Source organism: Brassica napus, chromosome C6 (genome assembly GCF_020379485.1).
Source record: "Brassica napus cultivar Da-Ae chromosome C6, Da-Ae, whole genome shotgun sequence".
Taxonomy (NCBI): domain Eukaryota; kingdom Viridiplantae; phylum Streptophyta; class Magnoliopsida; order Brassicales; family Brassicaceae; genus Brassica; species Brassica napus.
This window is the reverse complement of record NC_063449.1, coordinates 20832125-20848781: the sequence shown is the minus strand read 5'-3', so window position 1 is coordinate 20848781 and position 16657 is coordinate 20832125. Positions and strand designations below refer to the sequence as shown.

The 16657-nt window shown below is 35.3% G+C and overlaps 1 protein-coding gene across 1 annotated transcript; it reads right to left on the bottom strand.

Annotated features, from left to right (window-relative positions):
* Positions 1-9268: 9268 nt before the first annotated feature.
* LOC106352651 (ubiquitin receptor RAD23d) lies at positions 9269-12118 on the bottom strand. Its single transcript, XM_048760596.1, has 12 exons — positions 11892-12118; positions 11441-11599; positions 11261-11326; positions 11121-11176; positions 10936-10992; positions 10638-10815; positions 10365-10517; positions 10186-10251; positions 10050-10097; positions 9864-9970; positions 9669-9747; positions 9269-9589 (listed from the first exon to the last, which is right to left on the bottom strand). Exons 1-12 carry the CDS (start codon positions 11955-11957, stop codon positions 9470-9472), a joined length of 1155 nt encoding a protein of 384 aa, XP_048616553.1. The 5' UTR covers positions 11958-12118; the 3' UTR covers positions 9269-9469.
* Positions 12119-16657: the final 4539 nt, after the last annotated feature.

Sequence of the window (16657 nt, the reverse complement as noted above, 5' to 3'; positions counted from 1 at the left end):
GAAAAAGAATGAAACTAATGGCGACGAGATGCAGGGAGAAGATGAAGTTATCATATCGCCCTCTAGGTTCAATGTCTTAGCACTTGAGGATATTGTTGAGGAAAATGAAAAGGAAGAAGATGAGCTAGAGGAGGGAGAGATGGAGACAGGGGAACTGAAAGTGGGCGCAAAGATCAAAGAGTCTTCAAAGAGTGGTCGTTTACGCTCGAGTGCCAGTCTCAAGCTTAGCAAACAAGTCCCCATTCGAGCTAACTCTAAAGCGGTCAAGTCTAGTAACAATCCTAAAAAAGCTTCTGATCGCAAGTTATGAAATCCTTTTTCGCATTGAACATGCGTGGCTTCAACATGCCACACAAATATATAGAAATACGGCGTTGGGTTCAAACAGGTAAATTCACTTTTGGGTGTCTGCTGGAGACGAGGGTTCAGAAGGAAAACTATGGAGTTTGTTTGGAGGCAGCGCTACCGGGCTGGGCCTCTATGGCCAATTACGAGTACAGTCAGCTAGGGCACATTTGGTTTTGTTGGACAGACAAGGTGGTTGTGACAAAGCTTCACGTTAGCTCTCAGGTCATCACTTGTGCTGTCCAGTCACATGAAACAGGAGAGCAGTTCATTTGTTCAGCGGCGTATGCTTCGAACAGCGAAATGGAAAGAAGAATTATGTGGGATGAATTACGAGGTACACAGGCAGCTTATCAGTATTTAGACCTGCCTTGGATAGTCATAGGTGACTTCAATGCAACCCTTTCTACTAGAGAGCATTCCCGTGGGGGTGGCGCCCCTTCCTCTCAACTGGGGATGAGGTATTTCCAAGAATTGGTAGGGGACTGTAATCTTACTGATATGGCGTCAACTGGAGCTCTATTCACTTGGTGGAACAAGCGAGATGAGGATCCTATAGGCAAGAAGTTGGATAGAGCTTTGATAAACGCGGCTTGGTTTAGAGACTTTCCACAGTCGGTAGCACGATTCGAGGCTGGAGGCATATCTGATCATGCAAGATGTGCGGTTCATCTTACTGGTAACCACAATGAAGCCCGCAAACCGTTCCGGTTCTTCAACTACCTTACTGAGCATGCTGAGTTCCTCCCAGTTGTTAAAAGAGTGTGGGAGACGACTCAGGAAATTCATCACTCCCTCTCGGCTTTGAGCCGATTCCAAGCCAAGCTAAAGCTCCTCAAGTTCGAAATGAGACTCCTTAACAAGACTCACTACGGGAATCTACCATACAAGACAAAGCTTGCATTTGAGGAGATGTGCCATTGTCAAAATGTGGTACTGTTGGATCCAACCCCTGTTACACTTGCTGCAGAAGCTGAGGCATCAGCGAGATGGAACAAGTTGGCTTCAATAGAGGAGAAGTTTTTTAGACAGAAGTCTTGCGTAAGATGGATGGGAGCAGGGGATCAGAACACGACTCTTTTCCACCGCTCGGTTCAGACTAGGAATGCTTCGAACTCCAATACAATTCTTGTCAATGAGGCGGGTGAAGCGCTCACAAATCTTCCAGACATAAAGAAGGAGGCGGTCATGCATTTTCAGAAATTTCTCCAAGTACAGGATATGGACTCTGAAGGTGACTCCCTCCCTCTCCTACAGGAACTGTTATCGTATCGCTGCTCTGCTGGATCAGTTGCTAGTCTTGTAGCTCCGGTCTCAGCTGAAGAAATTGTTTCTGCCTTGCGCTCTGCCAAGCGATAAGGTCTCTGGCCCAGACGGCTTCACAAAAGAGTTCTTTGTAGCAGCCTGGTCTATTGTAGGAAGGGAATTTGTTGTCTCAGTGCAATCTTTCTTCTTATATGGATTCTTACCCACGGGAATCAATGCAACGACCCTCTCGCTCATACCTAAAACCGAAGGAGCGCAGACTATGAAGGAGTATCGACCGATAGCTTGCTGCAACTTCTTGTACAAGGTCATCTCAAAGATCCTTGCCTCTCGGCTCAAAGAAATTCTCCCAGAGGCAATAAAGCTAAATCAGACTGCTTTCATCAAAGGTAGACTACTCTTGGAGAATGTCTTACTAGCCACTGAGCTCGTGAGTGGCTACCACAGAACCAGCAATTTCAATCAAGCTGCGATCAAATTCGATATCTCCAAGGCGTTTGACACGGTTCGGTGGTCTTTTATCACATCTGTTCTGAAAGCCATGGGTCTACCTGCGCAGTTTATACTCTGGATTAGGGTCTGTATCTCGACAGCTGCTTTCTCGGTGTCGATCAATGGCAGTCTAGAAGGTTTCTTCACGAGTGCGAGAGGAATTCGACAAGGCTGCTCGCTTTCGCCTTATTTGTACGTCATACTGAACAATGTTCTGTCCAAGATGTTGAATAAAGCAGCAGAAGCGCAACAGTTTGATTATCATCCTCAATGCAGGGAAGTGAAGCTTACCCATCTTAGCTTTGCAGATGACATACTAGTATTCACAGATGGTACTAGCAGGTCACTTCTCGGGGTGTTGCAAGTCATGGATCAATTTGCTCGGATCTCTGGGCTGCATATAAATGCCTCTAAGTCATCTATCTTTTCTTCTGGTCAGACTGTAACTCCTATGCTAAATGAGGCCGAGCGGTTAGGGATCAAGGCGGGGAAGCTACCAGTGAGGTACTTGGGCATGCCACTTACCACCAAAGCTCTATCGAAACAAGAGTATGAGCCACTCATTGATCAGGTGAGGGGAAGAATGTTGGCATGGAGAAACAAATGCATCTCCTACGTGGGTCAACTACAGCTGATTAAATCAGTAATCTTAGGCATTATCAACTTCTTGAGCCAAGCCTTCATCTTGCCAAAGGCTTGTCTGAACGAATTAGAAAGTATGTGCAGCGCTTTCTTGTGGTCTGGCTCTCCTAACCAGACGCACAAGGCTAAAGTGGCATGGGGGGACCTCTGCTGTCCTCTAGAAGAAGGAGGATTGGGAATAAGAAAGTTGCGCGATTCATCTAAAGTCTTTGCTTTAAGCCTAATTTGGAGGATCATCTCGAAAAAGAGCTCGCTGTGGGTATCATGGATACAACAGTACCTGTTGAGACAAAACTCTTTTTGGGAAGTTAGGGAGGATGCAAAGAGTTCTTGGATTTGGAGAAAGCTGTTAAAGCTTCGGTCGCTAGCATATCAGTTCACACGGGTTGAGGTCAAAGATGGGCGAAATGCTTTCTTTTGGTTTGATAATTGGTTACAGAGTGGAAGACTTATTGACATTACGGGTGCAGTGGGTACTTGCTATCTTGGCATTGCCCGCAATGCTAGAGTATGTGAGGCGGTCACTCAAGCGCAGTGGAGTGTCAGAGGACATAGGAGTCGGCATTTCCATGAGCTACATGCCCGCATTCAGAGAGAACCGGTCCCTGATGATCAACAAGAACAAGATGTGATCCTGTGGAAGCACTCCGATGACAATTTCAAACCATGGTTCTCTTCAGCGCGCACTTGGGATCAGATCAGGCAAAAGAAGGCCACAATTTTCTGGAACAAGAGTGTTTGGTTCACGCAAGGAGTACCGAGGTTCTCCTTTATTGTCTGGTTGGCTGTGAGGAACAGACTATCAACAGGAGACCGAATGAGAGCTTGGGGCACTCATCAAGGCTATCCTTTGTGTGGAGAGAGGGATGAAACACAGGACCATGTCTTCTTCGCGTGTCCCTACTCTTTTACAGTGTGGGACAAATTAGCTAACAGACTGAGTGGTAACAGAACGGATCCTGATTGGATGACCTCGCTGCAGTTTTTAAGTGCAAACAACCTGCAGATAATGGACAAGATACTGCTCAAGATGGTCTTTCAAGCCACTATCTACCATTTATGGCAGGAAAGAAACCGAAGAAGGCATCAGACAGGCCATTGCACGGTTGATCAAACAGTCCGAGCCATTGACAAGGCAATGAGAAACAGAATCTCCTCTCTTCGCTACAGAGCTGGCCATAAATTCACTGGTTTGATGCAAATATGGTTTGAAGTCTCAGCCAATACATAGCAGAATAAGATTCATCTTTTAGCCTTGTAAAATTGTTTTTTAGGCCTATATGTCTTTGTAAATGCTTATTCTTTTTGCCATGATCAATAAATTTCACATTTAATCAAAAAAAAAAAATTTAATATAATATTTTTTTTTTAAAGAAAAATTTAATTTACATTTAGACATTATTACTTTTTTATTAAATTCAGCTGCTTGAAAAAAATCATAAATGCATTTTTGTAATATTATTTATTTTGATTTGGTTTAACTATTTCAATTTTATTTATATTTAATGATTATTTATTTTAAAATAAATTTCTTATCATCTTGTTTTGGTATATATATATAATATATATAAAAATTCTAATAATTTTTGGATTTTTTGTTTTAGTTAAAAATGTTAAAACTGGAAAATTAATTTGTTAACTACCTGATGAACAGATACATTTAAATTAAAATCTTATCATTTAACTATCAAAAATATATTGATTAAAGTTATTTTAGTTTTGTATTTGTTGATGCACCCTTACAATCATTTTTGTTATATATATATATAATATAATTTGATATAAAAAATATATTTGTAATAATATTTAGCTTATTTTTATTAATGTGATATATATCAAAAATAAATATATTTTAATATTCTTGTCAAAAAATTGATTTATATTGAAAATGTACATTAATAGTGATATATGAGTTAATAGTCACTATCATATTTTTAAAAGCTTACCAAAAATATAAATATTTATAAGGAAACTTGTACATGTCGCAATTAGATTAGCGTCATGTCACATTTTATAGTAAGTCATGTCATCATTTCTTTCAAAATCAATGTGGTGATGATATATGACAAATCACATCTCAAATAATGGCTAGAAAATGTTTTTAAAGATTGCATGTATTCCAAAGTCAATTCTACTATATATTAATTGAAAATTCACTTTAGTGATTTTTGTTTACGTGTCGATCATAGGTGAACTCTTACAAAATTGTTATAATTTGATTGGCCGATGATTTTTAATTTTTATTTATTTTAATTAGATCTAAAAATAAAAGGTAAGTCTATAACCAATTAATATCACTTGCCAAATAATTTTCATAATAATACTATAAATAATGATTTATGGTAACTAATTGTTGAAATTATAGAAAGAGAAATAAATTGATCATTTTTTATATTTAAAAAATACTTAAAATAATAAACGAAAAACCTTTAATATAAATCAATATAATGATTTTATATTCTTATTTAAAGCATTATATTTTATATAAATTATCATGATAACTATTAACATCTCCTAAAGTTCATATTATATGCTTTATAAATCATCTATAAAAACATTTATCATATTATTTATCTTGGCTTATTGTATATTTTGAATTATTACAAGAGTTTGTAAGTCATCTATAAGAGATTAAAATAAAAGCTATATATCATACTATATATTGATTGAAAAATCATTTAAGAGATTTTTGGTTATGTGTCGATCATTTATGAAATCTTAAAAAACTGTTATAAATTGATTGTCGGTAATTTATAATTTCTATTCATTTATATTTATCTTAATTATATTTTAAAAAAAAGAAATAAGTCTATAAACAGTTAATATCACTTCTCAAACAATCTACATAATATTACAAATAATTATTTATGGTAACTAATTGTTGAAACTATAAAAACAGTAACAATGTTTGATCATTTTTTATATATTTATAAACTACATAAAATAGTAAACAAAAAAGTTTATTAAAATCGATATAATGATTTGTATATGGCCCTATATTTGTATATAAAATAATAACTATTAATATCTAATAAAAATCATACCTGCTTTATAAATTATTTACAAAAATTATAAATACATTTATAAAATTGTTTATCTTGGCTTATTATATGTTTTAAATTATGATAAGAGGTTTAAATTATTTATACAAGCTCATAAATTAATTTATAAAATCTATTTTTAAATTTCATTTTATATTAAATGATAAATCACTTAATTGATTTTTTCGTAGGTGTCGATCATATATAGAATTTGAGAAAAAATATTATAATTTGATTTGTTAATGGATTTTTAATTTTTATTTATTTTATGAGTACGAAAATTAGTTCTAGAAATAGTTTTATCAGAGTATCGAAATGGCCTAAATATATTGCAAAAAATAATTTATGGTAACTAAATATGTGATTTAATATATATAATGCTTCATAAAATCATTTTTAGCAATCAAGTATTTCTAAACTATATAAAATATTCCAAAAGTTTCAGTATTATATACCTTCAAAAATTATGTAATTTTATTAAAAACTGAATCATGAATATTATACATAACTAATTTTAGTACAATTATCAATACAAAATATTTTTTAAAAAAATTAAAATAGTCATATTTTTTTTTTAAACAATTATTCTCAGAAAAATATTTAACAAAAACACATAATGATAAAAATGTATTTTAGTTTGAAAACTTATAAAAAATATATTGTTACAAAACATTCAAACCCGCGAAACCGCGGGCATCCACCTAGTAATTTGTTAAAAAGTGTTATCGAAAATATTCATACACTTTACAATAACTCTCAAATAAATACAAATAAAACACATAAATGGATTCTTTGCATTAAATTTGATAATATTGGTAAGGAAAAAGAGAAATTTTTTTTTTCAAAAGAAGAAGAAGAAGAAGAGTAACGTGAGGAGGAGGCACCAAAGAGAAAAATGTAACTTATTCGCATCTAAAATATTTTGTGTATATTACTAATATGCATTAATGTTTATAATATTAATATGCAATAGGTAAGTTAAAGATTTATACTGAATGTGTTGTGAAATTAATTTAAGAAATGCTTATTAATTTGGAAAATACATGGAAAGCATAATGTTTGGAGTAGTTATTACTTCAGTGGCATTCTGATGTAAATAAACCGTAATTTTTAGGGTGAATTTATATTTGTACTTCTATTTTAATAATATAGATTGTCATTATATCATGCAATACTTTTTTCTAGGAACATGGTGATCTTTATTGTAAAATATATATTCTTGTACTTTAATTTTTAATTTGTAATATATTGTTCAATATTATATAATTGTTGTGTAAAATAAATTTTTTATTTTAAATAATATTAATTTATATTATTTTTATTTTCATTTTAAGATATTTATATATTTTCGTATTAGTAATAGAGTAATTCTCTCAAATATACATTTTTAAGTTTTTGTCACAAAATAGATCTCAAAAACTAAAATGACCAAACTAGCAATTTTTATTTTGAAAATTTTAAATTTTTTGTACTTTTTAAAATTTGAAATCCTATCCCCAAAACCCTACTCCTCAACTCTAAACCATAAATCCTAAACTATAAACCCGAAACCCTAAGCCTTATATCCTAAACCCCACTTCTCGACTCTAAACCCTAATGTCTAGATTAATTAACCCTAAAAGTATACGTGTATATTTACTTTTTTTGATAAAACATTTAAATATATTTTGATCACTTTTATTTTTAAAATCTATATTTGTTACAAAAATTTTTTAGGTCTATTCTAAAGAATTTATCTCAGTAATATATATAAAATATAGGGCAATTGCACTACATATCTACGTTTGAAACATTATTTAGTTAATTGGTAAGTGCACTGTTGACAGAAACATAATCTCCCACCTTTACCCCTATCCCCAGTATAATTCAGACATTTGCAGAACTTTTTAAAATTATTTATTTTTCCTGCTTATTCTCTCTCCCCTCTAAATAAAAACTTCTTTCTTATATTAATATGAGTCAGATATTTCATTTTCATGCTTATTCTTAACTAGTTTTGATTACTCTATAAGAGATTCACATTTATATAGTAACAACAATGATTTATATTGTACAATGATCAGTTTGTTTCATTATGATTCTTAAGAAAAAGCAAAGCTTTAACCAATAAAAGATTACCAAGTCATATTATGTTTTAGAAAATAAAAAAAAAGATACAAAATAGTAATAATTATAAGAAAAAAATTATTAGCATTGTTAATATTGTCAGTAAAATCCTAAACTCTAAATCCTAAACACTAAACCCTAAACGCCGTTAGAGTTTATAATATACCCAAAGGTTTAGGGTTTACCCAATAATTTAGGGTTTAGGGTTTAGTATTTGGTTTAGAGTTTAGGGATTAGAATTTTGTTTTAGGGTTTAGAGCCTAGTGGTCAAGAGTTTTAGGGTTTAGAGTTTAAAGTTTGGTTGACGGCGTTTAGGGTTTAGGATTTTGTTTCCGATGTTAAAGAAAAAAAAAAAAATTTCCGGCACTTAATATTATTTTTTGATTATCTATTAATTTTTTATATAAATGGAATATAACATAACAAATTTTTATTGACTGTAATTTTAGCGGTAAACACAAAAAAACTCATTTATTAGGGCATGACTAGTTTCTCGCTAGCACCCACAAATGCAGGTTTTGCGGTTGGTAGCGGTTGTTGGCGTTTTACAACATTCATAGAAAACACAATAATAGAAAACACAATAAATTATTTCAAACATCTCTAAACCTCTGAAATTCAAAAATTGCTTTCATCTAGCGTCTGCGGTTGCGAGAGGGTAAAATATATATTTTTCGAAAAACTATATAAATATAATAATAAAAATATTCAGTTTTATAATATTTTGATTTATATTATAAAATTTTAAAACAAAAAATATATTATATATTTTTTAAAAAATTAAGAGTAGAATTTTATAAATATTAATTTTATATTTGTTATAATAATATAATTTTTAATATTTTTAAAATTTATATAAAATGTAAATATTTTTGATTTGTGTTTTAACCACTCAAAGGGTGGAATGTAAATAAGATAAAATGTATCTTCATATGAATAGCACTGCAGCCTATCTCTACACTACTCGGATATGGCAATGGGTCAAGTGCGTAATTTCACTTATCGTCCTCTGTCCGACTAGCTAATTATATTATTTTTTGCATCGTTTCCTAATTAACTTTTGTTTTATTGTTTTCCAGCCAAATTGGCCTAAAATATATTTGAAATTAATATTAGTATAAGTTATATGTAAGTTACAAAATTATGAAGACTAAACTGAAAAGTGTTTTGAAGTTTCGAATACTAAAGTTTCGTTATTCAGTCCCTCAAAATCCGAAGGTTTCTTGGATTGCAAAAAACTTTAAAATTTGAGGGCTTCTTAAGGGAGAATCAAACACGACCAAAATATTGCTATAACGGTCAAATAAATGGTGCAAGTTTGCAACTGAAACCATTAGAAAGGTTTCTAAGCCCAACCTTATAAAAAAGAAGGGACGTCTTCAAACCAGATAAAGCTATAATATGATAAGTTTTAAAAATGTAACATAAACACATCAACTCCCATGAACATAAAAACATGAAACTTGTCAAACGCATCGGAGAAGATAGATTATCTCATACAAGCAAATGAAAAACAAGAAGAAGCATAAAGATGGGTCTCTGAGTTTTAGGAAGGCGGAATGGATTTCTTCTTTCCATTACTGTTCCTCAAACTCATGCATGTGATCTAGAAGGTAGTTAGCTGCAAGTTCTTCGTTCTTGTTACACGCAAAGAACACCTCTAAGACCATCGCACGATCAAACCCCATCGCTTCAAGCTGTGAACCCAAATTTCAATACAAGACATGTCTATAGTTCGAGTTCAAGTACAAATGAAAAGAAAACGAGGGAACAAACCCGTTCAATGGCTTCACGCTCTTCAGGTGTGACGGTAACAGCTTGTGGCATTGCTGCTTCCAACTGTTCCATGACATTCCTGCAGGTTGTATTGGTGAGTTAAACGAAAATTCAGTTTGGATTGGATGAATTGTTGGACAACCAAATAAATGAAAAATGTATAGGAGAATGAATGAATGATGATATAAAACTCACTCTTCTCCCTCGACAGGTTCATTTATCAAGCGTAGGAAGTCAGCCTGGTGCTCTTGGATGAGTCGCACAAGCTGCGGGTTTTGTTTACCGAGCTCTTGAAGCATAGGCTGCAGAACAAAACATTATAAGCGAAAAACATTTATGTGATGTCAAAACAGAATTAAACAGAGGTGGGGATATACGTACCTGTAGAATTTGCGGGTTTGCTTGTACCATAGCTCTCAAGGCTTGGAACTGAAGAATTGGCAAAAAAAATTGCAATTACCATAAGGGGAACAGGTTGAAGATTTCTTTACTCAAATGGAGAAGAATATGAAGATACCTGTTGACTGTTACGTAGGAAATCAAGATTACCAGCTCCAGCACCAGCATCTGCAGCGGGCATGCCCTGAGTGAAGACAGACAAGAGTGGATGTCAACAAACGAATCCAAACGCATGGAAAATAAAATGATAATGAGTCAATTATATGCTACTTTGAGATTCAAAATAAAAAAAACTACCTGGGGAAACAGGTTTAACGGATTAGCGTTAGGACCACCAGTTGCAGGCACTGGAGCAGCTTCTTGTTGGGTCTGTGCTAGAGGGTTTGCTGCCTGTCCACCAGTAGCTGGGGCTTGAGGGGCTGGTGGGATTTCAGCTTGAGCAGGGATTCCCTGAAATGTATCAAACAGATGTTTAATAGACAGATCAAAGCATACTAGAGTTGTGGCAAACCAAAGGTAAGTAATATAACGAAGATGTAACACAGAATCAAGAAGTGGAATGGGACATACTGAGTACAGATATTCGACAGCTCTTTCAGGGTTGTTAAAGGCGGCTCTAAGGGCACGGATAACAGTGTCACGGTCCCAACTACCTCCACCCATGTCAAGAATTTGCTGAACAGTGGACTCTAGATTGTTTCCAGCAACAAGGTTTGACGCTGCTTGTCCATAAACATCTGTCTGAGTCCTGTTTTGCAGCAGAAAAAAAAACAGAAGCTATATGATGATCAAACAAGGAAAGACAGATTCGAAAATATATAGTAGTTCTGATAAATAATGAATATATTGCAGTTCTGACAGTACTTACGAAGCAGCGGCTGCAGAAGGTGCTGCACCGGTTGCAGCTCCACTTGAAGGCTCTGGACTGTAAAACGCACGAAAAAGTACAACAAATTAGCAAAGCGGTATATAGAGGGATTCACCAACAGAAGAACCTGACAATTCCTCTTCCAAACTGAGGTAACTTAATGAGAGAGAAGGCTTGGAACTCACACTGAGGCAGTTGGAGTAGCAACCTGAGGTGTAGCTACCGTCTGTGCAGGTTGAGCCTAAAAAACCAAAGCAGTTCAGTAGTGTGATCTAAGATACACTTCTTTCACTTGCAGGAGAGAAATAAATAAAACTTTATTCACCTGAGTAGCACTAGGTGCTGGAGCAGGTGCAGATGCAGTTGATGCCCCACTTGAAGAAACCTTGGCCTTTATTTCATCAAGTTAAAAAGAGTTAGGAACCAGAAACTAGTAAGAATCCCTGCTAAACTAATCGTATTAGTGTTTGAGAAAGGGTGGACCCAAAAAGAAAGAAGATGACACCTTGGACAACATGATAACAATGAAACTGTTCTCAACGACGTTGTTCTCTTCCAACGTAGTCTCATCCTTGAGAACTTTTCCTTGGTGGATCAGCATCTGCTGAGCAGCTGGGTATTGCGCACCATGAAGAGTTTCTATACGCTTTTTAGTATCAGAGATCTGCAACAAACTAAAGGTTTAATACCCATCTCAATGGTATTGTGATCTATGAAAACCCAACCTAAGTAAGTATGATTAACTTTTAACATAATAATCTAAGATCACCAAGTTAAACCCAAAGCACTAAACTTTCAAACCCTAATTCAGTTTCCAATCGATGGGCACAAACGAAACGCAGAATTTCAAATCAGAGTGACGCCTAGATTCACTATCTCAAACCCACAAGGTGGAATCAAGACTTAATGAAAGTAATTAGAACACTGATATTCTCGAATTCAGGAATTAGGGTTACCGTCTCCGCCGGATTCACTTCGATCTCGAAGTTTGTCCCTTTGAGAGTCTTCACGAAAATCTTCATCCTTCTTTAGAGAGAGAGAAAGAGAGATAAGCAAAGTATAGAGAGAGGGGTCTTGAGTCTGGCTTATATATCAACACTAATTATCAAATAATCGGCTACACGCAAGCCTATTCTCCTTTCGTGTATAAACGATAGGATGCATGGAAGAAGACACAACTGTTGATTTAATCCGTTGGATTAAGAAGGGAGCATATGATGAAATGGAGATGTGTATAGCTGATTGTAGCCTCCCCTAGAATCAACTGAATTACCACTGCTTGGGTTTGGAACTTTCTTTTTAGATATTGGCATGTGCGATATTTACTCAAAGGTTAACTTTTACTTCTTTTTTTTTGTTTTTGTTTTTTGCAAGTTCAAAATAAAATGACTAAAATATATTTATATTTGCAAAGATAAGCATGTGCCATATATTTAGCTTAGGAAATATTAAACCTGCAGTTGCTATGATATATTTCTTATGATGTTTTTCTTTAAATAAATATAATTAAATGTTCTTTTGCTTAGATATATTTTTTAGATATTGCAATCCATATATACTCAAAAAGTTATTTTTTACTTTTTCCTTTTGTTTTGGTTGCAAGTTAAAAACAAAATAAAAATCTCTAAAATGATTTATTTGTTTGCAAATATAAGCATTAAAAAGTATTAATGGGTGGATATAAAGAGGGGCAAATCTCCAAAATAGCACTTTTCTAAGTTTATATCACAAAAATAGCACTCAAAGATTAAAATGACCAAAATAGCACATTTCTAAGTTTATCCTATGAAAATTTTAAATTTTTTTATTTTTCAAAATTTGAAATCTTATCCCCAAAACCTCATTTCTCAACTCTAAACCCTAAACCCTAAACTCTAAACCCTAAACCCTAAACCATAAACCATAAACCCTAAACCCTAAACTCTAAACCCTAAACCCTAAAATCTAAACCTTAAACCCTAAACTCTAAACCCTAAACCCTAAACCCTAAATCCTAAACCCCACCCTTTAACTCTAAACCCTAAGTTTGTGACTTTTGATAAAACATTAAGTGCTATTTTTGTGACTTTTAACCTTGAGTGCTAGTTTGGGAACATAAACTTGATTTAGTGCTATTTTTGTCTTTTTCTCTATAAAGAGTAGTGAGTAGTTTTTGTTTTTCCCAAGTTAAAAATAAAATAACCAAAATATATTTGTATTTTGCAAAGACAAGCATGTGCCATCATATAAATTAAGATATACTAGATGATTCTTCCGTGCTTGAGCACGGAAATAAACATTCAAATTTCAAATGGAATTTAGTCTAGGGTTTGTGAGGAGAATATATTCTGAGAGAATTGGGTCTCAGGTTAGATACATAAAGAGAATTAGGTCTCGATTCAAATCGGGTCGGGTGGGAGTCGGGCAGAACCCATGTATAAGTGGTAAATATCTCAGCTTCTCTAGGGTCTTATGTAATTTACATAATTTCTGAACTAGAAGTACATATATTTAGTGTCTGTTTTATTTCGGATCCTTCGAAGTATACTTCATGAGCCATGGGGGCAATGAAGATGATCTCTCGAAGAAGAGACTGATACTCAATTAATCATCCGTAGAGAGATAACTATTACTTTGCCATCTTAAGATTCATTATGCTTTGGTATTTCTTTTGTAGCCCGGTGCAAATATTTGTTTTTTTGTTTTTTTTTGTCACAGAATTGTTGTTGTTTTCTCTAAGTTAGGAGAAAATAATATGTGTTCGGTCATAAAACCCTACATCCTAAATTTCCTCTTATTCTAATATAGCAGGATGTCAAAGGATTTGTTGAGCAAAGTAAATTCAGAAGCTTTTGAAAACTATTCTCAATTTGTTTCATTCCCTATATGAACATGGCATGGAAAAGAATAACAAAAGAGGTATCTATAATAATAAAGCTGTGTTTTGTCCTTTCTCATGCGCCACTTTGCAAATGTAGTTTCTCTTTTGGACACATGTGATATCCCCTTCTCCCTACTCTGAGAGATTTGATCGCCCATTAGATCTAATTAGTTCGATTTAGTCTAGGTTATTTTCTTGTTTAAAAATTTCTCATATCTTTTTTTTTGATATTTTCAGGTGCATGCCCAGCAGTACCAGAAGCAACAAGGAAATATTGTTGTTATTCTCAGACCTTGCAATTTTGAAACGTACAATCCGCAAAGAGAGACGCGTCAGATCGATCTACAACAACTCAACTCCGTCGACCGATTTCAGTGAGCTACCGCCGGTCGACACTTCTACCCAAACATCGGTCGACACTAATTCGTGAGTAGACATGGTTGCGACTCTAGTTCTGATTCATGATGTGAATGGAGACCTGCATGACCAGGACGGTCATCTGCGTAATGCAGCATGTCAGAGGTTGGATGATCTGGGGGCTGTAATCCCTGATCCTGAAGCATCAAATCTACCAACTGCTAATGCTGAAAATGTTGCAGCTAATGCTCGCGCTATAGCTGAGGAGAATGTTCAGGCCGCTCGACCCAGATCTTTGGTTGACTTCAACCGTCTAAACCAATACTAATATATCTGCAATTCGTCCTTCTACGGTCCCGAGGAACGATTTTGTGCTGAAACTTGCATATTTCACACTAGTGGGATAGACACCTTTCCATGGTCACCCGCATGAGCACCCTATGGACCATCTGGAGTGGTTCGAGGATTTGGTTTCTACCATTAAAGCCAATGGAGTCCCTGAGGATTATCTTCTCTACAAGCTCTTCAAGTACTCACTTGCTGGAGATGCTTCGCACTAGCTTAAGCAGTTACCACCATGATCTCTTACATCATGGACTAACAACAAGAACACATTCTTGCGTAGCTTTTTTGATGATGCACGCGCTGAGGACTTGAGGAGCAGAATTGCTACATTCACACATGAGCCTACATAATCTTTCGGAAGTTCAATGGATCAGATTCAAGTCTTATCAGAGAGAATGTTCACACCATGGATTCAATGAGGTACAACTGCTTAGTACCTTCTTCAGAGGCATCACTTTGGCATACCAGATGGCTCTAGACACTGCTAGTGAAGGAAACTTCAACACTACGAATCCAAAATAGGCTATGAGACTTATTGAGAATTTGTCATCCAACAATAACACCAAGAACACTGATTTTGAGAGGAGGAAATTGGCTATTGTCTTTGGAAAAGAGTAGATAGATGATGTTAAAGCCAAGTTGGACAGTGTTTTCTTGAGAAGCATATTAGCTTTGCAGAGGATGTAAAGGCTGTAGATGTCAACGATTGTAACAAGGAGGATGTGAACTCCATCAGTGGTACCAGTTTTCAGAATAATAGATATGGGAACCAAAGTGGAAACATGAACTCCTATGGCAAAAATCAGAGAGGTAACTACAACCAGACTTTACAGTACCACAAACCCTACAACAACACCTACAATGACAGCAACAGAGCCTATAAAAGTTCATCTTACCAGAATCCACCACCACATACCCAAGAAAGCAGGATCGAGAAGATGCTTGATCAGGTTCTGGAGGGCCATCAGAAGCTAACATTGGATTTCAATGGGAAGATAGATGCTGATCTACACCAACCTGAACACAAAGTTTAAAGCTTTAAGCACACATGTGAAGAAGTTGGAGGCTCAAGTGGTTCAGACATGAGAAGCTGTTAAGAGGCATGAAGCCTTAATAAAGGGCAAAGGAGAGGACGCACTGAAACACCACGTGAGTGCCATCATAGATGATGATTTCTGGCAAGTGGTTAAGAAGGAGAAGCTTCAAGAGGGCAATTTCAAAGTTGAAAGCTCTATGAGTTTCGGTAGTTCACACTAGTGTCGATCGACACCAAGAGAGGTGCACCGACATACAAAGTCAGACGAGCACTGACTGACACATCCTGTCAAGCATCGATCCACACCACACCATCTATGGAGTCAGTTGAATCGTGCGAGACAGTGAGGATCATGACTCACGAAGAGTTCGAGGCGTAACACCCTTCTCCACCACAGCCTTATAGTGTGACCACGGACGACATCAATCGGCAACAACAATCAGTCACCGATCGACATAAAGAGTCAGGCGAGGATCGATAGGAGTTCTCCAGCAGCGATTGACACCCGCCTTTCACCTATCGAGTGCAGCTACCAAGCATTGATGTAGCAAGACTGAATGCACTCAGACACCCATCTAAACCTTCAAAGATATCAACAAACATCAACAACCAGCAATCTGAACATGATTTGTTGTCGTAGACCTTGTCTTTTGCTAGCAACCAGGAAAGCCTTGGATAATCTTGGATTTGGATATTTATCAAGTGGTGATTAGCTGTGTCAACGGGTTTGCCGTGGATGTTTTCCACGCTGAGGTGAGAACAATAACATCATTTACCTTTCACTTTAAGCAGTTGGGATTCTTATGAGAGTTTTGTAGTTACATGTTTTCTTTGTTTGTGTATATCAGCAATACCAAGAAGGACATAAGATATTGCTTGATCAAATCAAAGCAGGCTAGGCTGGTATGATCTGAGCTATTCTTGAGTCTAGGTCCTTAAGCATATGATGAAGCCGAGCTATAATTAAGAGCTTTTTTTTTGGACAACTCCGAGCTATAAGCCTTGAATCTGCTAAGCATGTTAGAACCAAGCCATGACTTTTAAACATTTCACCAATGATAAATTCATTATGTTTCATGTCCTCAAGCTATGATTCATAAATTTTAATAAATATTTATAAGATT